Raw genomic sequence first — 23,368 nt, forward strand, 5'->3', positions numbered from 1 at the left:
GGCCCCAAGCGGGCCTCGGGGCCTGGTCTTCCTCGCCTCCATCCGCCTCCATCCGCCGCCATCCTCGTCCTCCTCGTCCTCCTCCCTCGTCCGCCATGGACGACGCGGCCCTGCACCTCGGCCTCGACCGGCCCCTGCTCGACGTGGAGGTCCATCAGCTGGGAGGCAGGTCCGGGCCCTTCCGTAGTATTTCAGTCGTCTTTCTGGAGCGCCTACTAGGTGCGGAGCACTGGACTGAGCGCTTGGAATGAACAAGTCGGGCCACAGAGAGCAGCGTGCGTGGCGCCGGGGAAAGAGCCCGGGCTTGGGAGTCAGAGGTCACGAGTTCGAATCCCGACAGTCCCTTCGCTTCTCTGGGCCTCAGTGACCTCATCCGGAAAAGGGGGATGAAGACCGGGAGCCCCACGTGGGACCACCTGATTCCCCTGGGTCCCCCCCAGCGCTTAGAACAGTGCTCGGCACGTAGTAAGCGCTTAACCCATCATCATTGATTATCTCTTGGTCTCTTATCATTGGTCAACATCATTATTATTATTATTGTTAGACAGAGACAGCCCTTGGCACGCACACACGCACCTGGATGGCGAGGATGAGGAGGGGGAGGAGGCAGGGGCATCACGTGGCTCACGGCCTGCCTCCCCATTTCCCAGAGGAGGAGACTGAGGCCCAGACGATAGTAACGATGTAATAATAAGGCCCAGAGATGGTGATAATAGTATTAATAATAATAATGTTGGTATTTGTTAAGCGCTTACTATGTGCCGAGCACCGTTCTAAGCGCTGGGGTAGACATAGGGGAATCAGGTTGTCCCACGTGGGGCTCACAGTCTTAATCCCCATTTTACAGATGAGGGAACTGAGGCACCGAGAAGTTAAGTGACTTGCCCACAGTCACACAGCCGACAAGTGGCAGAGCTGGGATTCGAACTCATGAGCCCTGACTCCAAAGCCCGGGCTCTTTCCACTGAGCCACACTGCTTCCACAAGTGCCTGCAATGTGCTAAGCGCCGGGGAGGAGGCAGGGGCGTCACGGGGCTCGTGGGCTGCCTCCCCATTTCACAGAGGTGGAGACTGAGGCTCAGTCGATTATTACTAATGACGACAAGGCCCAGAGGTGACGACGCTAGTATTGGTTAAGTGCCTGCTGTGCGCCAAGCACTGTGCTAAGCGCCGGGGAGGAGGCGGGGGCATCGCGTGGTCCCACGGGGGGGGCTCCCGGGCTGCCTCCCCATTTCACAGAGGTGGAGACTGAGGCTCAGTCGATGATAACGATAATAAGGACCAGAGGTGACGACGATAGCGTTCGTAGCTCTCTGGCCGGTCCTTCTCGGTCTCCTTCGCCGGCGCCTCCTCCCCCTCCCATCCTTTAACCGTCGGAGTTCCTCGAGGGTCGGTTCTCGGCCCTCTTCCGTTCTCCATCTTGGCTCCCTCGGTGAACTCCTCCGCTCTGTGGGCTTCGACCGCCATCCCTACGGGGATGCCACGCAGATCTCCATCTCCGCCCCCGTCCTCTCCCCCTCCCTTCGGGCCGGCATCTCCTCCCGCCTCCGGGACGGCTCCCGCCCGGATGTCGGCCCGCCGCCCGAAACTCGACGTGAGCGAGACCGAGCTCCTCGTCTCCCCTCCCGGACCCGGTCCCCTCCCGGACTTCCCTATCGCCGCGGACGGTCCTTCCCGTCTCTCGGGCCCGGGATCTCGGCGTCGTCCTCGACTCGTCTCTGTCGTCCGCCCCGCGCGTCCTATCCGTTACGGAGACCCGCCGGTCTCACCGCTACGATATCGCCGAGATCCGCCCTTTCCCCTCCACCCGAACGGCCACCTTACCGCTACGGGCCCCCGTCGTATCCCGGCCAGACTACCGTGTCGGCCTTCTCCCCGACCTCCCTCCCTCCTCTCCCGCCCCCGCCCCGGTCCATTCTTCGCTCCGCCGCCCGGCTCGTCTTCCCGCAGAAACTCTCTGGCCCCGTCACTCCCCTTCTTAAATAATAATGATGTCGGTATTTGTTAAGCGCTTACTATGTGCCGAGCACTGTTCTAAGCGCTGGGGTAGACCCAGGGGAATCAGGTGGTCCCACGTGGGGCTCCCGGTCTTCATCCCCATTTTACAGACGAGGTAACTGAGGCCCTGAGAAGTGAAGTGACTCGCCCAAAGTCACACAGCTGACAGAACACACCTCCGGTGGTCGCCTGTCGACCTCCGCCCCAAACAAAAACTCACTCTAAGCTTCGAGGATGCCGCTCAGTAGGTGCCGGGCACCGTTCTAAGCGCTGGGGTAGCTGTAAACTCATCAGGTTCGTTACAGCCCCCGTCCCACGTAAGGTATCGGTCGTTTTAATCCCCATTTTACAGATGAGGGAACTGAGGCCCGGAGGAAGCGAAGTGACTTGCCCCGGGTCACACGGCGGGCCGGTGGTGGAGGCAGAATTAGAACCCACGACCCTCCGACTCCCGGGCTGTAGACGACAGTAATAGTGATGGTATCTGTTTCGCGCGTACCCCGTGCCGGGCGCTATTCTAAGCGCCGGGGGAGATGCGGGGTAGGGAGGTTGGACACAGACCCTGCCCCTCGTAATTATGGCGGTATTCGTTAAGGACCTGTTAGGGGCCAACCACCGTACTGACCGCCGGGGTAGATGCAAGCTAACGTGGCTCAGCGGAAAAGAGCCCGGGCTTTGGAGTCAGAGGTCGTGGGTTCGACTCCCGGCCCCGCCGCTTGTCAGCTGTGGGACTGCGGGCGAGTCACCTCACTTCTCTGTGCCTCAGTCCCCTCATCCGGAAAATGGGGATTGACTGGGAGCCTCACGGGGGACCACCCGACGACCCTGTCTCTCCCCCAGCGCTTAGAACAGTGCTCTGCGCCTAGTAAGCGCTTCACAAATACCAACGTTCTTAACATCATTACCTGGGGCTCGTTCTGTGAGTCGGAGGGAGAACGGGGCTTAAATCCCCATTCTTCAGATGAGGGAAGGGAAAAGTGAAACGACTCGCCCAGGGTCGCCCAGCCGGTATCCGATGGACCTCGGATGAGAACCCGGATCTCGTCATGAGGCCGCCGTAAGTCGGTCACACGCTCCCAACGCTGAGGACGACGCCCTGCCCGCGGCGAGCGCTTCATAAATGCCACCGACTCCCTTCCGGCCTCCCCCGCCTCCTCGCCGAACAGAAATTCCTCGCGGAAATTCCTTCCCGGCGGCTCTCGCCTCGCCGTTTTCCTGCTCCGACTCAACCCGCCCACTTCACTCTTCCAGTGCCACCTTCCACCTCCTCTCTTATCATTTGCCGCGGGGTTTATTCTCTCTGGCCGGCGCCGGTCCCTCCGATAACTTTGCCAGCTGCACATTCGCCCCATAGTATTTATGGAGCGCTTACTAGGTGCCGAGCACCGGACCGAGCGCCTGGAATGGCCACATGGGCAACGGATAGAGACGGTCCCTGCCCACTGACGGGCTTCCGGTCTAATGGGGGGAGACGGACAAAGACGACAGCGATAAATAGAATCGGGGGGCCGAACGTCTCATTAAAACAAGAAGCCGCGCGGCTCGGTGGAAAGAGCCCGGGCTTTGGAGTCGGAGGTCATGGGTTCGAATCCCGGCTCGGCCACTTATCGGCCGTGTGACTTCGGGCAAGTCACTTCTCGGGGCCTCCGTGACCTCGTCTGTAAAATGGGGATGAAGACCGTGAGCCCCACGTGGGACAACCTGATTCCCCTGTGTCTCCCCCGGCGCTTAGAACGGTGCTCGGCACGTAGTGAGCGCTTAACCGATACCAACGTTATCGTTGTTATTAACGATAAATAGAATCAAGGTGAGGGACGTCGCGTTAACAAAATAAAGTCGTAATCGTCCGCGGGCAGTCGTGCATGGAGAATGGAAGGATTTATTGAGCCCTTCTAGCCGACCGGGCAGTAAGCGATCGGCGATGGCTGCCTGTCGATTGGCTTTCCAATAGTGCGGTCCAGTAATGCAGTGACTATTGACCTCTAATAATGCCTTTCCTCCCCCCCCCCCGCCTTGGGAACGCTCTCAAAGCGTCGTCCGCGAACCGACGATTTTATTCAAACTCAGTTAATTTTAGAAGGCTGATAAACACTCAGTAAAACTCCTCCTATTCAGACAAGTTAGATTTGCGGTTCTGTGCCTCATTACTAGGGAAAAAAATTCAGTTGGGCGACTGAGGCTCTGAAATCATCTCTCTCCCTCTCTTTTTTTTTCCCCTCCCTCCTTTTCCCAAACTGTTTTTGTTTATTTACCAGCACTGCCAGTAGAGAAGACATTCGGCTGAGCGTCCTGCAGATGCTTAGCCGACTGAACACTGTGATCGGAGATTGTACGTGGTTAGAGTTCGCCGACCCTTTCTTGGAAAGAAACGTGCAGTCTATCTCTGTGGTGGATACAGAGCTGATAAAGAGAACCCAAAAGGTACCTCCATTTCGGCAAGGTGCAGATTGGAGCGTTTTATTTTCTAGAATAATTTCTCTATATTCACCGTTCTACCGAAGCTTCCGTGTCCTCAGATAGGTAGGCGTTTTTTAAAATGGCGTTTGTAAGGGCTTACTCTGCGCCAAGCACCGTTCTAAGCGCTGGGATGGATCGTCTCGTCGCCACGTGCGGATCTTAGTGATGTTCCAGCTGTCTTTGACGGTCTCGGACAGCCCGGCGTTTTAAATATTGCTCGCGCGCGTCTGTCCTCCTTCGTGTTTTTAGATCTCGGCCCATCAAGCCCGGTAGCTTTCTAATAATCACCGTGGTATTTAAGTGCTTGCTACGTGCCAAGCCCCGTACAAAGCACTGGGGAAGAAAGAACTAGCTCAGGTTGGTCACGGTTCCTGTCCCACAATGGATTCACAGTCTGGGGGCGAGGGAGGCAGGTGCGGGAAGCAGCGTGGCTCAGCCTGGGCTTCGGAGTCAGGGGTCATGGGTTCGACTCCCGGCTCTGCCCCGTGTCAGCCGTGTGACCGGTGGGCAGGTTGGGCCTCGGTTACCTCATCTGTAAAATGGGGATTAACTGTGAGCCTCACTCACCTGGGACAACCTGATGACCCGGTATCTCCCCCGGCGCTCAGAACAGCGCTCTGCACATAGTAAGCGCTTACCAAATACCAACATTGCTATTGCTATTAGATTTAAATTCCCGTTTTACGGACGAGGCGACCGAGGCACGGCAAAGCGAAGTGATTTGCGCGTGGGCCCACAGCAGGCAAGTGACGGAGCAGGGATTAGCCGTGTGGCGGAGCTGGATTAGAACCCACATCCTCTGACTTCCAGGCCCCTGCTCTTTCCACTCTGCCCGGCGTATAGTAAGCGCTTAACAGGTACTAGACGCTTTTAAAAAAAAAAAAGTCAAACAGATGTGAGCTATTTATAACAACGTCGGTATCGGTTAAGCGCTTACTATGTGCCGAGCACCGTTCTGAGCGCTGGGGTAGACACGGGGTCATCGGGTTGTCCCGCGTGAGGCGCACAGTCTCAATCCCCATTTGACAGATGAGGTCACTGAGGCCCAGAGAAGTGAAGCGACTGGCCCACGGTCGCACAGCAGACAAGCGGCGGAATCGGGATCAGAACCCGCGACTTCTGACCGCTGAGCTGTTTACGGTCTCGAGTCCTCACAGACCGCTCGAGTGTGTTTTTTTTCTCGTTTCCTCCGTAGCTTCCCGTTGCCTTGAACAGTTGTTCCTTCTCGATTCATATCTACCAGCTGAATGAAGAGGGACCCAGCAGTGAACACTTAGAGGAGGAGACCGAAAATATTATTGCCGCAAGCCACTGGGTGCTACCCGCCGGTAGGCCGTCTCCTAGGGCTGGGAGCAGCCGGCCGCACGCCCGGGCCAAATCCGAGTAAAATTGTAACGACACCGAGGGTCCCAGGAAAATGGGGTTAAATTGCGAATGGTAGGATCGAGGGACACGTTTTCACAAAGACTGACTTAATTCCCCGCAGCTTTCCCCCATCCCTCTGGCCACCCTTAACTTCCCGCTCCTCCCAGCTAGGGCGGCTTTAATTATAAATGTGGCGGCTGCCATCCTCAAACTCCCTCCTCCCCCGGCTGAGTAAAAATAAGGATACCGATGGTATTTCTGAAGCGCTCGCCGTGTGCCAGGCTGGGGAGTTACAAGGTCATCAGGCCCGGGCGCGGTCCCCGTCCCACGTGGGCCTCACGGTCGGAATCCCCGCGGGGAGAGTGAGGCCCAGCGAAGTGAAGCCACTGCCCCGGGTCACACGGCGGAGACGGGATTAGAACCCGGGTCCTCTGACCCCCGGGCCCCGCGCTCCGTCCACCAGGCCCCGCTGCCGTCCTGCCGCCTCAAATCCCGTGCCCTGACCGAAGCCGGGAAGGCAGACCGAGGGCGGGAGGCGGGGACCGGAGTGCCCCTATCCCACTCTGGAACGTCCCTTACATCCCTCGCATCTGCCGGTTGAAAAGCGGAAGGGACGGGAGAGCACGTCTCACTCTAGGCTTCGAGGCCGTCCATCCCCTCGCCCCCTCCTACCTCTCCTCCCTTCTCTCTTTCTCCCGCACGCTCCGCTCCTCCGCCGCCCGCCTCCTCGCCGTCCCCCGTTCTCGCCCGTCCCGCCGTCGACCCCCGGGCCGCGTCCTCCCGCGGTCCCGGAACGCCCTCCCTCCTCGCCTCCGCCGAACCGATTCTCTTCCCCTCTTCGAAACCCTACTTAAAGCTCACCTCCTCCGAGAGGCCTTCCCAGACTGAGCTCCCCCTTTCCCTTCCACCTCTCCGCAGCTAAACCTTCTTCTCCCCCCTTTCCCTCCGCTCCACCCCCTCTCCCGTCCCCTCGGCACCGTACTCGTCCGCTCGACTGTATAGATCTTCATCACCCTATTTAGTTTGTCAGTGAGATGTACGTCGCCTTGATGCTATTCATCTGCTTTTGTTTTTATGAGATGTTCTTCCCCTCGATTCTGTTCACTGCCGTCGTACTCGTCTGTCCGTCTCCCCCGATTAGACCGTGAGCCCGTCAAAGGGCAGGGACCGTCTCTATCTGTTGCCGATTTGTCCGTTCCAAGCGCTTAGTACAGTGCTCTGCGCAGAGTAAGCGCTCAATAAATACTATTGAATAAATGAATGAATGAACGTTCAGGGAACGGCGAGCATGAGGGCCGCTGGGAATAGGGCAGGGCGGGCGGATTGAGGGGATTATCGGCCCGTTGTGCTTCTCTAATTTGAAGGCTGGGCAAGTAGGCCGGGCACGTTTCTGGGTCGGTCGTCAAGGTGGGTGGCCGTAACCTGGGCACCTCCCGTATTTCCCTGGGTAGCCCTCGCGCAACTCAATTTTGGGGCATCAGACACCCTCCCAAATGTTGGCAGGTGAGGTTCGGGAAGTTTGGACGTCCGCCGGCCCTTCCTTCCGCGGCGGACGGGAGGGGGGAGCCCATCTCCGTTCTCGTTCCGGTTCTGTTACCGTGTTGTTTTGCAGTTGAATTCCATGGCCTCTGGGAAAGTCTGATCTACGACGTTGAAGTGAAGTCCCACGTAAGTTGCTAATAAATGCTCTTTTTGCGAAAGGGGATTCATCTGGAAGAAGGCTTTGCTGGGGGGGGGGGGGCCAAGCCGAGGAGCACAGGCCGCATCAATCAAGCAATCAGGGACGCCTATTGAGCGCATACAAAAAACACCGCTTGGGAAAGTAGGATACAAGAGAGTTGGAAGGCGTGAGCTCTGCCCAAGAGGCATTTACGTATCTAGCCCATTGGAGCTTTAAAATCTAGCCCTGGAGCTTAATTGCAGGGGCAGAAATGTCACCTTTCCCTTCCTATTCGGTAAAAAAGCACCCTGTGCAAATAGACTAAAGATGTCCGTGCTAGCAGGTTATGCTAAGAGTGCTTTGCACTGAGTAAGCGCTCAACAAATGCCGTCATTATTATTACCGTCTACTGTAAGTCGAAATCACCATCTAGTTAGCCAAATACTTCAAGGGGAGAGGCCAGGAAGTGCTTAGTAATAATAATGTTGGTATCTGTTGGTATTTATTTTGTGGGTTGGTATTGTTGGTATTTAGGATGGCTTAGCCATCCTGAAGTCTGCAGATATTGAAGCGAGAGGCTGTAAATAAAATGTCCTGCGTTAATTTCTTTAAAATTCGATAGCACTGTTTTAAAAGTGTCATAATCGGGACTGCCGTATTAGTTTGCGGCTGTAATCTTAAATTGTACTACATAAATTACAGTGTGACTTTATTTTTGTCCGAATTACCACTGCTTTCCACAAAATCACGATCTGTCTTAGAAAACATTTGGTAATCTCCTACATAGGGAAGTGTAAACCATGGCCTGATCCAATGGGTTGGGCCAAGGATAATCCCCCTTTCTTTCAATCTCAGTCAATCCCCTGTAGACTATAAGCTTGTTGTGGGCGGGGAGCGCGTCTACCAACTCTGCTAGATGATACTTTCCCAAGCGCTTATTACAGTGCTCTGCACACGATAAGCGCTCGATAAATACGATTGATCGATCAGTCCAGTCATATTTATCGAGCGCTTACTGTATGCTAAGTGCTCGGGAGAGTTCAGTATAACAGAGTTGGTAGGCACTCTCCCTGCTGTAGGTTGGTCCACATTTTCGTTATCATGACTCGGAACCCATCGAAATACGTATAAATAAAAAACCCTCCATCTCCTTGTTTTCCGTGTCCTCCCTCTGACCCAGTTGCTTCACTACGTGACCACGACGTTATTATTTTCGGACAAAAACGTCGACAGCAACCTCATCGCGTGGAATAGAGTCGTTCTGCTCCACGGTAAGGTCGATGATTTTATGGCGTTTGTGAAAGTCACGGCGGGAGGCCCGACTTCTAGGACATGGCTTCAGTTTTTTGCTTCCCAGAAGAAGAGCAATGTTTGCTATCACCCCCAGCTGACTAGGAAGGTGCACATTCAAAGAAAACACCGGTCTCCTTCAGAAGAAAGTCCGGATGGCTTTGTGAAGAGGGGGAGGAGGAAGGAGGGTGTACAAGTGAAATACATTTTTCAAATTCATTCATTCATTCAGTAGTATTTATTGAGCGCTCACTATGTGCAGAGCACTGTACTGAGCGCTTGGAATGAAACAAATGGGTAACAGATAGAGACGGTCCCCGCCCTTTGATGGACTCAAAGTCTAATCTGACGGGCTCACAGTCATGGTAATGAGGTAGATCGTAGATCGTACGTTAGAATGAGTAAAAGTTGAGAGGTAAATTCAGCTCTTATGTTTCTACCCACTGTCAGAGGGGTCTCAGTAAAACTTTTAAATGGATTTTCCATTTAGAATATTTTGTATTTTTCTCCATCACTACTAAGAGTGTTTGAAAGGAGCTTCCTCAAGATGCAGTTTTGTTTTTGCGTGTGGTGGAGGAGTGTGACATTGTGCTGTCGTCTCACTCCACTTGGATTTGGTTATTTGGGTACGCAGTGGGGTTAACTGTAATTATTTTTAAAAATTGGTAATATGGGCAAACAGACTATTGGGTGTACGCATATATAAACATATATAGGTATATATGTGTGTATATACACACACACACACACACACACAAACATATATACGTATATATGTGTATATATACACACACACGTGCATATATATACACATATATATATATACGTATATGTGTGTGTATATGCACATATATACATATACATATATCTATATGCATATGCAGAGCATGTATGTGTGAGTGTACACATACATACATTTACCCCAAAAAACTATACTGCTTGCAAAATTGAATTAGGATGCACTCCTTGTATCCAAGATGTAGCGATTCCTAGAATTAACTTTCCTATCACTACCATAATTACAGCTGCTTTAAAAAGAAATCGTGAGGTAGTCTTCTCTAGCTAATATTAAATGAATTGGAGAAGCAGCCCGGTCTAGTGGATCGAGCACAGGTCTGGGAGTCAAAAGGACCCGAGTTCCAATCCCGGCTCCTCCACTTTGCCGCTGTGAGACCTTGGGTAAGTCGCTTCACTGGGCCTCAGTTGGCTGCATCTGTACAGTGGGGAATAAGCCTGCGAGCCCCATGTGGGACAGGGACTGTGTCCAACCTAATTTGCTCGTATCCATCCCGGCACTTAGTACAGTGCCTGGCACATGGTAGGTGCTTAACACGTACCATTATTATTATCATCATCATCGTCATTATGATTACATATTGTGTTCATGTGTTATACAGGACCCCCAGGAACTGGCAAAACGTCCCTGTGTAAAGCACTAGCTCAGAAATTGACCATTAGGCTCTCAGAAAGGTAGGTTCTGGTTGTTTGGGGAAACCCGTTTGGCATTCCTTTTTCTTGTTTCTTAGCTAAATGATCTACAGAATCACTTCATTTGGGGCTTTAAAACTCTGCGTTATTAGGTAACACTCCCAGGCCCACTCTTGTTTTTTCGTAGATGTCCACTGGGATTAATAAAAGTATTGCGTTTTTTGTACTACCTTTCATAGGTAATCAAATGAATAAACAGTGGATTATCCCAAAAATATCACTCAGCCATTAATATTCAGGTTCTGGGAGTTGTCCTTTTTCTGAAGCTGGGCACTTTGATGTTTTGTAGAGAAGCTAGTATAATTTTTATACTTTTATGTCCAGATTAAAATGATTTGAGTTCTCTCAGGCAGGTCCTCCGTCAGACATAATTTCATTAAACTGTGGTTTTGGAAATATTTTCGTATTTCAAGGGAATAAATTATACTTGTGTTTGTAAGAAAATATGATTACTGAACATTCACTTTACGCATATTTTACATAATGGAGGTCCCAGCACCTTTTACCACTTTTCACATTAATATTTCCCATTTTTTCATTCATTCAGTTCTATTTTTGGAACCCTTACCGTGTCCAAAGCCTTGTACTGAGCGCTTGGGAGAGTACCATGATGTGAAAAGACTTCTGGTTTTCTAGGGAGAGTCTTATCTTAAAAATATTTTGTGATCACTACAGTGATCCGGTCACAAAAATGAAGGTTAATGTACATTGAATTTAGAATAGACTACCAGGCGGGCACATGTGTCCTATTCAAAATGTAAAGAATCTCTGTGGAAAGTTGGTGCTTACCTTGCATACCGTAGAGCTCATCCGAAAAGACGTTCGTTGCTTTCTCCACTTGTAGGTACAGATACGGGCAGCTGATCGAAATTAACAGCCATAGTCTCTTCTCCAAGTGGTTTTCTGAGGTAAGCATTTCAATATTGGTCTCGACTGCGTGAGATATATGCCATTCTCGGGAAGACAAGGAACGATGAACTTGTGAAGGAATCAGGGCAATATAATAATACGCCGAGGATGAATTAAGGCTCAAGAAATAGCGTGGCCTAATAGACCTCAGGCCTGGGAGTCGGGAGATCTGGATCCTAATCCCTTGCGTGCTGTGAGCGTTCCAAATCTTACCCCATCTTGAATATCTCATTTATACCAATCGTTTCTCACTCCCCTGAGATGAGGGTAACAGTGAACTTTAAATACTTTCCATCGATGCCCTGTACAATACTAACAGACTCTTGACAGTGTCAGAGAGACGCAATATAATCTTCCTTGAAGAGTAGGCTGCTTGAAAACAAGGTGTAGAAGCCTTTTTTTTTTTTTTTCATTTTCCACCAATCTTGAATTTCACTCTGGGACATAAGGCAGGCCGCCATTTACCCCCTTTCTTTACGGCCTCGTCAGCTGTAACTGCTTCCAGTGCCCATCCTCTAGACCGCAAGCTCGCTGAGGGCAGGGAATGTGTCTATTATTATATGGTACTCTCACAAGCACTTAGTACACTGCTCTGCACACAATCAGCGCTCAATAAATACGATTGATTGACGACTACGTGAGAATTGGGATTTTCCCAGCGAGTTGGATTTTCTCACCGTTCCGCCCCTTCTTTGCAATTGTAACCATAACTGAGGTAAAGTGCAGTTTTTTTTCTCGCCAACGGGGTGTTTTCAAGAATGCAGCTTTCTCACCGAAACAGGAATTGCTGCACTATGGAAATTCTGCATCCAGTACAGCCTGTCACAGACATTGCAGAAGGAATGATTAGGACCAGTAGAAATGAAACATCATTCAAAAGGGGGTGGGATTTGGAAAGCTCACGTAGATTCGAAACCTTTTATCGTTTGGGAATCCCATCACTTGGGCCAAGCCGGTAGCGTGGCTCAGTGGGAAGAGCCCGGGCTTGAGAGTCACAGGTCACGGTTTCGAATCCCGGCTCTGTCACCTGTCAGCTGTGTGACTTTGGGCGAGTCACTTCGCTTCTCTGTGCCTCAGTTCCCTCATCTGTAAAAGAGGGATGAAGACTGTGAGCCTCTCGTGGGACAACCTGATTACTCTGTATCCCCCCCCCCCCCCCAGGGCTTAGAACAGTGCTGTGCGGATAGTAAGCGCTTAACAAATACCCACGTTATCGTTATTTGCATAAGAGTTGGATGGGCAGGGAAGCTCTCTGACCTGTAGATCTAGAGGTGAAGAAGTGACCTCTTTTTCTCGTAATGTGAGTAGGTGATAGGATGCCTCATCCTGGACAGAGTCATCCGTTTAACACCGCACTTCTGTTCTAGAGCGGAAAACTAGTCACCAAGATGTTCCAGAAGATCCAAGAGTTGATCGATGATAAAAACGCGCTCGTGTTCGTGCTGATTGATGAGGTAGGACGATTCAAAAGCCAGAATCGGAGTCGTCCTTGGGTGGCTTTCGAGGTGATTCCCGGGCGGGACGAGGGTGGCTTAAAGGAGAACCACGTTCGGTCGGCCGACGACACCGGGGTGGTGGAGGCGGGGAGGGGTTGGATTTGGGGGTCCCAGGCGGGTGGACCCGTCCCCCGTCTAAGCAGCTCCGCCGCTCGTCGGAGCCTCGTGCAGTTCAGGACGGTGGGACGGGGAATTCCCGCCAGCGCCTCCCTCTTCCTGGCACTGCAGACTAGATCATCAAAGATTCCGGGAGCCTCGTGGGACCAAGTTGTTGGTTTTCGCTTCCCCCGCTTGCAGGTAGAAAGCTTAACTGCAGCCCGAAATGCCTGCAGAGCGGGCACGGAACCCTCAGATGCCATCCGAGTGGTCAACGCCGTTTTGACCCAAATAGATCAGATTAAAAGGTAACGTCGTTCCACGTTTTAATAGCTGGGGTATTAGTTCAGAACAAGCGGTAGGAACGGTCAGGTTGGGTTTTCCACCGTCTCTAGGCCTATTAGACCTCGCTTTCCAGGTTATCGCTCAGTCAGTGAGATCTGTGAAACATCTGCTCTGCGCAGAGCACTGCCAACGATCTCACTGCTCGTCGTGGACCGGGAACGCCTGTTTATGGTTCTTTTGTACTCTCCCAAGGACTCAGCGCAGTGCTCCGCACACAGTAAATGCTCAGTAAATACGGTTGAATGCATGACTGTTTCCAGATGGAGACGGGATTGTGAAAGTCATTTGTTAGGAATGAGGTCCGCTCAGGGCGGAACGTCTCTGTGGGCAGCATCGCCGAGTGGTTAGAGCACGGGTCTAGGAGTCAGAAGGTCATGGGTTCTAATCCCGCCTCCAGACCTGTCTGCGGTGTGGCCTTGGACAAGCCACTTTGCTCCTCTCTGCCTCGGTTACCTCGCATGAAGACTGCGAGCCCTAGGCGGGATGGGGACTTGTGTCCAAGCCAATTTGCTTGTATCCCACCCAGCACTTAGTACAGTGTCTGGTACAGAGTAAGCACTTAAATACCGTCACGATTAAATTGAGAGAGCCCTATTTTCAGGAACTTACAGAAGACGAAAAATTTCCTGAATTTTTTTGTTTTGTGTCCCACCTGATTGTCTTCTGTATTCCTTAATGCCTTGTAAAGTGCGTTGCCTTGTAAGAGCGTAGCTAATATCACAATTATCATCATCAGTCCAGCTGTCTGGAACTTTCAAGTGAAAAGCCCTACCAGCTATTTCCAACACCCCTTGACAAGACACTCCACCGTCGTCAATCGGGAGATCGATGGCATTTATCGAGTCCTTATCGTACGAGGTCGATCGGTTGCCATCTGTTGTGAGGCTGATCTGACGGCAGCTGAGGAAGGGGGGGATTCCTCTATATAGCCGCCCTCACCGGGGAAGAAGATTCACGGCAGTGGCCACGGGAACCGATTTGTCATTTTTTAAAAGGCTTTGAGCAAACCACCTGCCTTGGCTGGGAGGGTCTCCCGTCTAGTAGGTAGGTTTGAGCATAATGACTTGCCTCAAAAGGGAATTTGGTGGGTAAGAAAAGTTGGTAAAAGTCTCACCAAATTCAGAGCACTAGGAAAATATTGGTATTACCGCAGTTCATTGAAAAGGAATCGATAGCCGATGTTCCCCGGGCCCTACAGGCATTCAAACGTCGTTATACTGACAACTTCGAATATCACCGAGAAAATCGACATGGCCTTTGTAGACAGAGCGGACATAAAGCAATACATCGGTCCTCCGTCTCCCGAGGCGATCTACAAAATCTATCTTTCTTGTTTGGATGAATTGATGAAGGTAAGATTTGCAAGCATCTTTCTTGACTTAATGTGGCTCTATTTTTTTTTTAATGGTATCTATTAAGCACTTACTATGTGCCAGGCACTGTGCTGAGCGCCGGAGCAGGTACAAGCTAATGAGGTCGGACACAGGCCGGGTCCCGCGTGGGGCTGTGATGCCCTTGATATATACCGTAGTTATGATAATACAGTATTTAGGGCAGGCTAAAATTTGGACTCTCACAAACCGATCTGATGATGAGAATCACGGTCGCAGTCTGAGCGGAAGCCACGTGAACGTTAGAACCAAATGTGGAGCAGACAAAGTTGCAGGGTGTCGATTTCCCTTCTTCCCTTTTCCCCTTCGTGTCCTTCCTCCTCCACAGTTGGCGATTGCGTCGGAGTGAGTAGGTGATTGGAGAAGGCCGGTTTTCCCCTTTCCCCTTTTCCTGCCCCGGAGCAGAATTTCTTCTCTCTCTTGCTCTGCCAGCCACAGTGTCCAGACCAACTTAAACAATTCCTTTTCCACTATTTTCCTTAATGCTAAGACACTTCAAATATTTGTAGAGTGTCAAAATCACCACTTAGTCATCCTTTTGGCCCAGAGATTTATGTTTAGTTTATTTAACTTTTTCTCCCGAATCACTTCTTCCAAACTTCTAGTCCTCTTTACTACTTTTTTCTCTGAATTCCTTCCAATTCGGGACTTTCTCTCTGGCTTCGGGGGTTGAAAAACTGCATTCATCGTCCACCAACCTTAGAACTTGTAATTAGGGTCGGGGCGGGAGCAAAGAGAGCCATCCCCAAAGCAAACAGCTTTTCAGAGCTGCCTCCTGGCAACTTTAACGGGTGACATTTTGAATATTTGACCCTTTACCCTAGATCCAAATTAAACCACCAGATGTGATCATAATAACTGTGCTATTTGTTAAACACTTACTATGTGCCCAAATCTGTACTAAGCGCTTGGGTAGGTACAGTCCAAGCAGATGCGACACCTTCCCTGTCCCACGTGGAGCTCACAGTCTACAAAAGTGGGAGAGGAGGTATCGAATCCCCATTTTGCAGTTGAGGCCACCCGAGGCACAATAAAACTAAGTGACTCACCTAAGGTCACAACATCAGGCTTGGGGCAGATTTGAAATTAGAATCCAAATCCTCTAACTACCAGGCCCATTCTCTTTTGGTATCCTGATCGAGGTCATGTGCCATTTTCCCAGTTTCGACTATTTCGATTCTGCCCAAAGTTTATGATAACTTGGCGTCCACCTTGGTGATTTTTTTCAAATCACCTCCTAATGCAAATACCCCTTCTTCCCTTTGACTGAGCGTTTTATCGCTTACTAGTGAAGACTGTCTCGAAGCACAGTGCAATCTGGGTATTGTTTATGGCATCTGTTAAGTGTTTACTAATTGGCCGGCACTGTACCGAACACTGGGGTAGACAGAAGATAATCAGGTTAGACGCGACCCGTGTCTCACATGAGGCTCACAGTCTTAATTTCCCCATTTGAATAATAATACCATAATGATGGTATTTGTTAAGCGCTCACTACGTCTCAGGCACTCGTCTAAGCTCTGGAGAAGATACAAGCTAATCAGGTTGAACACAGCCCTATCTCCATTTTAATAATAATAACGTTGGTATTTGTTAAGCGCTTACTATGTGCCGAGCACTGTTCTAAGCGCTGGGGGAGATACAGGGTCATCAGGTGGTCCCCCGTGAGGCTCACAGTCGTCATCCCCATTTTGCAGGTGACGTGACTGAGGCCCAGAGAAGCCAAGTGACTCGCCCAAAGTCACACCGCAGACAGGTGGCAGAGCTGGGATTCGAACCCATGATCTCTGACTCCCAAGCCCGGGCTCTTTCCACTGAGCCCCGCTGCCGCTCAAGTATTTTCCTCTCGTTTCTCACCGGGATGGGGCTTGTTCGGTTTCAAGCAGCGAGGCATAGTGTGGATAGAGCACGGGCCCGGGAGTCAGAAGGTCATGGGTTCTAATCCCGACTCCGCCACCTGTCTGCTCTGTGACCTTGGGGCAAGTCACTTCACTTCTGTGCCTCAGTCCCCTCACCTGCCAAATGGGGATCGAGACTGTGAGACCTACGCGGGGCAGGGACCGCGTCCAGCTCGATTTGCTCGTATCCACCCTTAGCTCAGTGAAGCACTTGACGAGTACCGTCATTATTAGGAACTGATGTTGAGGCCTGATGCTCTCCAACAGGGCTGCCCCGTGCGTGTTATTTTTGTGTGGGTGTGTTTGTGTGGGTGAGTTTATGTGCTGTGTGCTTGCTCCCAGTTTTCCAAAGGAGAAGCCTTCCAGACAAAAAAAGCACACACATGTCCCAGGGCCAAAACACACCCCACAACTCCTTCACACATGTACCTCTCCGTGCCGGGCCCGGGCGGCCGGGGAGAGAAGCCCTTCTGATGGATTCTCAGCCCTCTTCATCCCCACGCTGCAAACTCACGCTCCTATCTTCACGCACAAAGTCCAGCTCCTGACCCGAGGACTTCACCTCCTGGGCAGACCCCCCCGGGATCTTAGGAATGACAGGGGTCCCAAAAGAGAGAGAATCTTCACATAAAGCGAATGAAAGTTAGCAGCCTTCGTAGGGCGGGTCCGGTTTTTTGTTTCTGTCGTCGTCCGATCCTCCAGCTCTGCGTTAACTGGAACGTGCCGTCTCTCTTCACTTAGTGCCAAATCATATACCCCCGAGAGCAGCTGCTGACTCTGAGAGAGCTCGATATGCTTGGCTATATTGAAAACAACGTGTCAAAAATGAGTATCCTGTTGAGTGAAATTTCAAGGTAAGGACCTCTCTGGTTTTGAAACCGAAGGAAGCTGTTTTTACAGATTGCACTTTCCTGAAACGAAGACGTATATCTGTGGCTATTTACCTGTTAAAAGAGGTCGGGAGGATTCATCCATTCATTCGGTGGTATTTACTGAGCGCTTATTGTGTGTAGGGTACTGTACTAAGTGCCTGGGCCAGTACGGTGTAACAATAAACGGACACGTTCCCTGCCCACGACGTCCTCGACAGACCCTCACTTCTGCCATAACGCGTGCTTGTTTACACGTTTTGGCTAGAGCGTCGTTAGGGGATTTGGGAACGTTTATTGGACTGGACGAGCCTTTTTGAATTCAGTGCGTCTAAAGCGGTCTGGGCAAATGCCCGTCATGTTGGATTGGGTGAAGTTTTCCTTAACGTGGGGTGTGACAACGATGAATGGAGGTTCTGGGAATTGTCTGTTAGCTGTGAAATTAGCAAGTTGTGTGCCCGGGAGACTGAAGTCCTCCGAGGTTCATGGGCATCACCGTCGTCATCGGTGGTTATCGAATAAAAGCGGCGTGGCGTGGTGGATAGAGCGAGGACTTGAGAATCAGAAGGTCAAGAGTTCCGATCCCGGCTCCGCCACCTGTCTGCCCTGTGACCTTGGGCACTTCTCTGTGCCTCAGTGACCTCACCTGTAAAATGGGGATTGAGACTGAGATCCCCGTGTGGATGGGGGACTGTGCCCAACGCGCTCTGCTTGTAATAACAATAACTTAGGTATTTGCTGAGCACTTACCATGTGCCGGTCACTGTACTGAGTGCTGGGGTAGATACAAGCCAGTCGGGAAGAGTGGGGAGGTGTGAGCTATGGGCGAATCCCTAAATTTGCTTCGCCCTTTTCCTAGGGAAGACGCGAGGCTCAGTTGCTATTTTATATCCTGTGGGTTTTTGCCCTGGGCCTCGGAGTGTGGGCCAGTCATTTTTGGCCTGTAATGGTAATAGAATGTTTCCTGCGGAGACAGTGTTGAAAATGCTTTCCTGGAAAAAGAACCCTGCATTTCGGAGGATGTTTAGGTCTGGAGTTAAAAGATAGATAAGCGCTTCTTTTGATTCAGGAAAAGTGAAGGACTGAGTGGCCGAGTCCTGAGGAAACTTCCTTTCCTAGCCCACGCCCTCTACATCCAAGTAAGTGTTCTCCCCCATCTCTCTCTTTCTCGCTCCCGCCTCACCCCCCTCAGCTGCTGCAAGTATTCCCCCAAATCGCCGTTCAGAACCATTTTCACTAATGCCGCCCTTCAGCCCCGGGAAAGGCATCCGTAATCATGGCCCGAAGGTTACGACTGACCAAGAAAAGTAGAGGAATTGTCAGGCTAAGATGTGATTATTCTTCCTAAAGTGAAAAACTCAATCAGACCTGCCCCCTGTTACTTGGTATCATTACTAATAGCCTGCTAGGATAGACGAGCAGTAGGTAAAAATCTTAGGAGCGGGCATGCCACCAACAAAACAAAGCTCTCTACCAAATATTTTTCCTTCCTTTTGAACTAACGGTCATCAGAATGCCCTCTCACGGGATGGAGACGCCTCCCTCCATATTAGAGGCCCAAGGAAGTGCCCCTTGACCTTTCTCCTGGTCGACCAGCCAGATACCATCGATTGACCAACCTCCCAAGGTGCAAGGGTTTTTAATTTGCTTCAGGCAGTTTAAATGCACCGAGAATTTCACCGTTAGGGTTTTCATTCTAAACGAACCTAGTCCTACCGTGTTGGCAAATTGAGGCTGGCCTACTTTAAAATATTTCAATGGGAAATGTGATCCTCAGAACTTGTCAAGTAGGGAGAAAATACCGTTCTTGATAGGCGCCAGGCGAGACTCTGTCCCCCAAAATGTTGGAGGCACGTTTCTCTTTTCCCAGCGGGGTGGGTGCGTGCGTGGTGGTCGTTTCTGATGCGGGACGTGGATGGGAATCCTTCCCCGTGCCCCGTTTCTGAGGTTAAAAATGAGTTCCGTACAATCGGTCCCCATCTTCTGTCCGTATAAACCACCGGGAGGCTCTTCCGTGACAGGGAGGAGAAGCGTATTATCTAATAGGGCTCCAGTGGACGATATTCACTGCCTGGTGTTACACCCCATTTAAGCCATCGATGAGAGTAAAAACACTGGTTGAAAATGTCTTCGGACCAAATCTACCAATCTTGTAACAATACTGGTTTATCCAACTCTGGTCGTAACTGAAAATATTTGGCATTTACGGGTATAAACCCGACCTATGTTTAAGAAGTACCGACAGGAACCGTTTTTTCCCCTTGTCTTTCTTTAAATAGACTACTTCACTGAGCCAAACAGTCCACAGATAGGTTCAGGGTTTGAAGTGATGTTTTGATCTGATGATTATTTCTATTTACTGCCAGACTCCTACTGTAACCGTAGAGGTGTTCCTTCAAGCTCTGTCTCTGGTGGTGGAAAAACAGTTTGAAGAGAGAAGACGACTCGCGGCGTGCGTCTGTGATTCCGGTTAGTTCGACGGGTAGTTCGGCACAGTGGGGATAAGCTTCACGTCCGGTAAAGCCCAACCACTGTATCGTAACACAGACTGTAAAAATGAACTCGCATTGTTTTAAATATGTATTAGGAGGCAGAGCGTGCCGTAATTTATTTTCGCCATTTTGAGGAGCGTGTATGAAGGCAGTTAATATCAAAATTTTGCTCAGAGCCATAAAGGAAAAGAAAATTCCTAATTGTATTGGATCTGATTTTCCCAAACCTTTTCCCCTCTTTTTTATGACCATAAAGTAAACGGGTTCGTACAGTGCTCTCTAACCGTAGGGTTAGTGCCAAATGTATTTGTTGTTTAACCTCTGAAAACTAAAAAAGATTGATGTAACTGCCACAGTTATTTTTTACAGAAATGAAAAGCCTTTCAAGAGTGGCATTATTTTTATTATTGCAAAGATGCTTTAAGGGGCAGTACAGTGTATTTCAAAAGTGGGGAGGCCTGTATGATTTTTATACTTGAGAAAAAGACTGTAGGTGAAAGAGCGTTCCTTACCACATGCAGCGGCTGCAAACTAAGGTAACTGTAGAGGTGCCGACCTTTAAAATAAAAATTGAGATGTGGGTTTGCTGTTAACATACCTCAAAACCTTTTTGTAAACCAGCGTAGTTTTAGATGAGGGTGCTATCTGTTTTTAGGTCGTTCGGTATTGTTCCCCGGTTCCCAAGAACCCGATTCAAATTTACTCCTCGTGTGTGATCACAGTAGGAGGTCACTGTCCTCCAGTATTGCACAGTTGTTGTTTTTTTTTTTAATTTTCCCTTTAGATTAAATGAGTTCTCCCTTGACATTTTGGATGTAACAGCTACTCCTTGGAAAAGAAAATCCTGGCTTGGTTACGGATCTGTTTGTGTTCATTAAAAATACCTTTTTTTTTCCATGAAATTTCTCGTCTTGTAATTTTACTAATGTTTTTAAAATAAATGTTTCAGCCCGGCTGCACCTGCTAGGTCTGGACAGTAAGCTCCCGCTAGCCGGCAAGCTCGCTGTGGGCGGGGAACGTGTCTGTTTATTGTACTCTCCCAAGCGTTTAGTACAGTGCACTGCAAACGGTAAGCGCTCAGTAAAGACCACTGAACGAACGCACGCTCCCTTACCTCAGGGAGCTTACAATCGTGTGGGTCTCAAAAGCACCGTAAGATCATTCAATAGTGTCTGTGGAGCGCGGACTACGCGCAGAGCACTGTACTAAGCGCTTGGCCCGTACAGTTCGGCAACAGATAGAGACAATCCCTGCCCAGTGACGGGCTCACGGTCTAATCGGGGGAAATCAGGCACTCGGCTCATCAGAAGGAGGAAGAAGGGGGCGGATTTCTCGATCTGTCGTCGGAGAGTGTTTCGTCGAAGCGGCTAAGTATCTCCCACCCGTATTGGTTTGGCTCACCCGTCTCGGCTTGGATTTGGCTTCCGTTTCTTCGTTTTGTTCCCTCGACGTCTCAGTTAACGTAGACGGCTGCCTCGGTCGATGACTGTGTTGGAGCCCGACTGTGTGGGTGAGCTTCCGGGTGAACGCTGCCTGTCGCCGTGAAAGGCCCTTCGGGGAACAGGTTATGTTCGTACCGTAAGAACCCCAAATTTTCCTCCACCTGCCGAGCTACTTCCCCGTCTTCCAAGAGACAGAGGTCGGGCGAAACGCTGTCATAGCAGCGGTCTGCCGAGGGGTAGGGTTAGTCCAGAACTGTCTTTCCAACATGTGGCTTCGATCGATTCGTTCATTTCTTTCAGTCGTATTTACCGAGCGCTTACTGTGTGCAGAGCGTTATACTAAGCGCTGGGGAGAGTACAGTACAGCAGTAAGCAGGCGCATTCCCTGCCCTCAACGAGCTGATAGTCTAATAATAATAATAATGTTGGTATTTGTTAAGCGCTTACTATGTGCAGAGCACCGTTCTAAGCGCTGGGGTAGACACGGGAATCAGGTCGTCCCACGTGGGGCTCACAGTCTTCATCCCCATTTTACAGATGAGGTCACTGAGGCCCAGAGAAGTGAAGTGACTCGCCCACAGTCACACAGCTGACAAGGGGCTGAGCCGGGATTCGAACTCATGACCTCTGACTCCAAAGCCCGTGCTCTCTCCACCGAGCCGCGCTGCTTCTCTAGTCTAGAGGGGGAACCTTCCTCGATGGATCTCTGAATCCTCCTGAAGCCAGGAATCATCTCCTTTCCCGCCCCTCCGACCACCATCTGTCCGGGCGAGGAGACGCTTGCGAATCCGTAGCTGGGAGGGGCGCGGCCTGTACCTCGAGCCAAACTTTACTGAAGCTCTAGCTCTTCCTTCTGTTGTCCGTGTTTCCCCTTTCTGTCTTGCCACATTTCTTAGGGTTTCAGTCTTTCCTGCTGCACCTGTTGCCTTCTCTCTCTCCCTTCCATCCCTAGACTGTGAGCCCCAATTTGGGCCTTGGACCTCTTCCGATTTGTCGTCATCTGCACTCTTCTCCCGTCGCTTAGGAGAGTGCTGTGTATACAGATGCTCAATAGGTACTCCCGGATGAGTGAATGCAGAAAGGAGGCGTCTCAACAGGTACGGTGCCCCGCACGCGGTAAGCGCTCGGTAAATCCGATCGAATGAAATCCGCTCGACAGCTGCAAATTAAAAACGCTCGCGTTTCGGGAGGTTAATCTGTGTGGTATTTGGCTAGAGGGGAAAGGTCAAAGGGCACTTTCTTGGGCCTCCAATATGGAGGGTGGACGCTCCTTCCCCCGAGAGGCCATTTTGACTATCTTTCATTTGGAGGGAAGGTGAGAAAAATCTTATTTTTCAAAACGTTCAGGATTCTGCCCCGAAAATCCAGGTGGCTTAATGTCTGACTTGTTACCGTCAGAGGGCAGTTGCGCGCCACCGACCTGGGCTCACTCTTCTGAAGTTCGCCCCTTATTGAGCAATAATAATAATAATAATAATATTTATGGTACTTGTTAAGGACTTATCATGTGTCAAGCACTGTTCTAAGCGCTGGGGTAGATACAAGTTAATCAGGTTGGACCCAGCGCCTGTCCCTCATGAGACTCCCAGTTTCAATCCCCATTTTACAGAGGAGGCAACTGAAGCCAAAGAGAAGCGAAGAGACTTGCCCGGGGCCACACAGCAGGCCTAATAACGTTGGTATTTGGTAAGCGCTTACTATGTGCAGGGCACCGTTCTAAACGCTGGGGTAGATGCAGGGTAATGAGGTCGTCCCAGGCGAGGCTCACGGTCTTAGTCCCCATTTTCCAGATGAGGGAACCGAGGCCCAGAGAAGTGAAGTGACCCGCCCGCAGTCACGCAGCCGACACATGGCAGAGCCGGGGTTCGAACCCATGATCCCTGACTCCCGAGCCCGTGCTCTTGCGGCGGAGCCGGGATTAGGGTGGTGAGCAGGGAACGTGTCTGTCGTGAAATTGTACTCTCCCAAGCGTTTAGTACAGTGCTATACACACGATAAGCACTCGATAAATACGTTTGAATGAACGAATGAACAGACACTGGTTTGATCCCCCTTTTACAGGAAGTCGAGGCAAAGAGGAAGCGATCGGGAAGATAAGTAGGGTGCATTTAAGACAGGCCGTTGTTGGAGCCCTGCGTGTCTCTTCCGTGACCCGTGTCTTTCAACTCTTCC

The 23,368-nt window shown here is 50.7% G+C and overlaps 1 protein-coding gene across 3 annotated transcripts; it reads left to right on the forward strand.

Annotated features, from left to right (window-relative positions):
* The first annotated feature begins 16 nt into the window (after window positions 1-16).
* On the forward strand, window positions 17-22,279 carry TRIP13 (thyroid hormone receptor interactor 13). Of its 3 annotated transcripts, none has more exons than XM_029053832.1 (14): window positions 17-169; window positions 4,254-4,419; window positions 5,651-5,783; window positions 7,433-7,488; window positions 8,661-8,751; window positions 10,168-10,240; window positions 11,103-11,166; window positions 12,535-12,621; window positions 12,961-13,067; window positions 14,303-14,456; window positions 17,135-17,247; window positions 18,332-18,401; window positions 19,629-19,731; window positions 22,149-22,279. In XM_029053832.1, exons 1-14 carry the CDS (start codon window positions 96-98, stop codon window positions 22,262-22,264), a joined length of 1,407 nt encoding a protein of 468 aa, XP_028909665.1. In that variant the 5' UTR covers window positions 17-95; the 3' UTR covers window positions 22,265-22,279. The 3 variants fall into 3 exon arrangements, with proteins under 3 accessions (XP_028909665.1, XP_028909666.1, XP_028909667.1); XM_029053833.1 differs by lacking the exon at window positions 22,149-22,279 and adding an exon at window positions 20,539-20,656 and having other exon boundaries at window positions 18-169; XM_029053834.2 differs by having other exon boundaries at window positions 145-219.
* Window positions 22,280-23,368: the final 1,089 nt, after the last annotated feature.

Source organism: Ornithorhynchus anatinus, chromosome X3, assembly GCF_004115215.2.
Source record: "Ornithorhynchus anatinus isolate Pmale09 chromosome X3, mOrnAna1.pri.v4, whole genome shotgun sequence".
NCBI classification, from domain to species: Eukaryota; Metazoa; Chordata; class Mammalia; order Monotremata; family Ornithorhynchidae; genus Ornithorhynchus; species Ornithorhynchus anatinus.

Excerpts from the sequence above, each read along its gene's own strand:
- TRIP13 (XM_029053832.1), top strand. The coding sequence starts at position 96 with ATGGACGACGCGGCCCTGCACCTCGGCCTCGACCGGCCCCTGCTCGAC. Across the intron at positions 7,489-8,660 it reads ACGTTGAAGTGAAGTCCCAC|TTGCTTCACTACGTGACCAC; the intron begins GTAAGTTGCTAA and ends CCTCTGACCCAG. Across the intron at positions 8,752-10,167 it reads TAGAGTCGTTCTGCTCCACG|GACCCCCAGGAACTGGCAAA; the intron begins GTAAGGTCGATG and ends TGTGTTATACAG.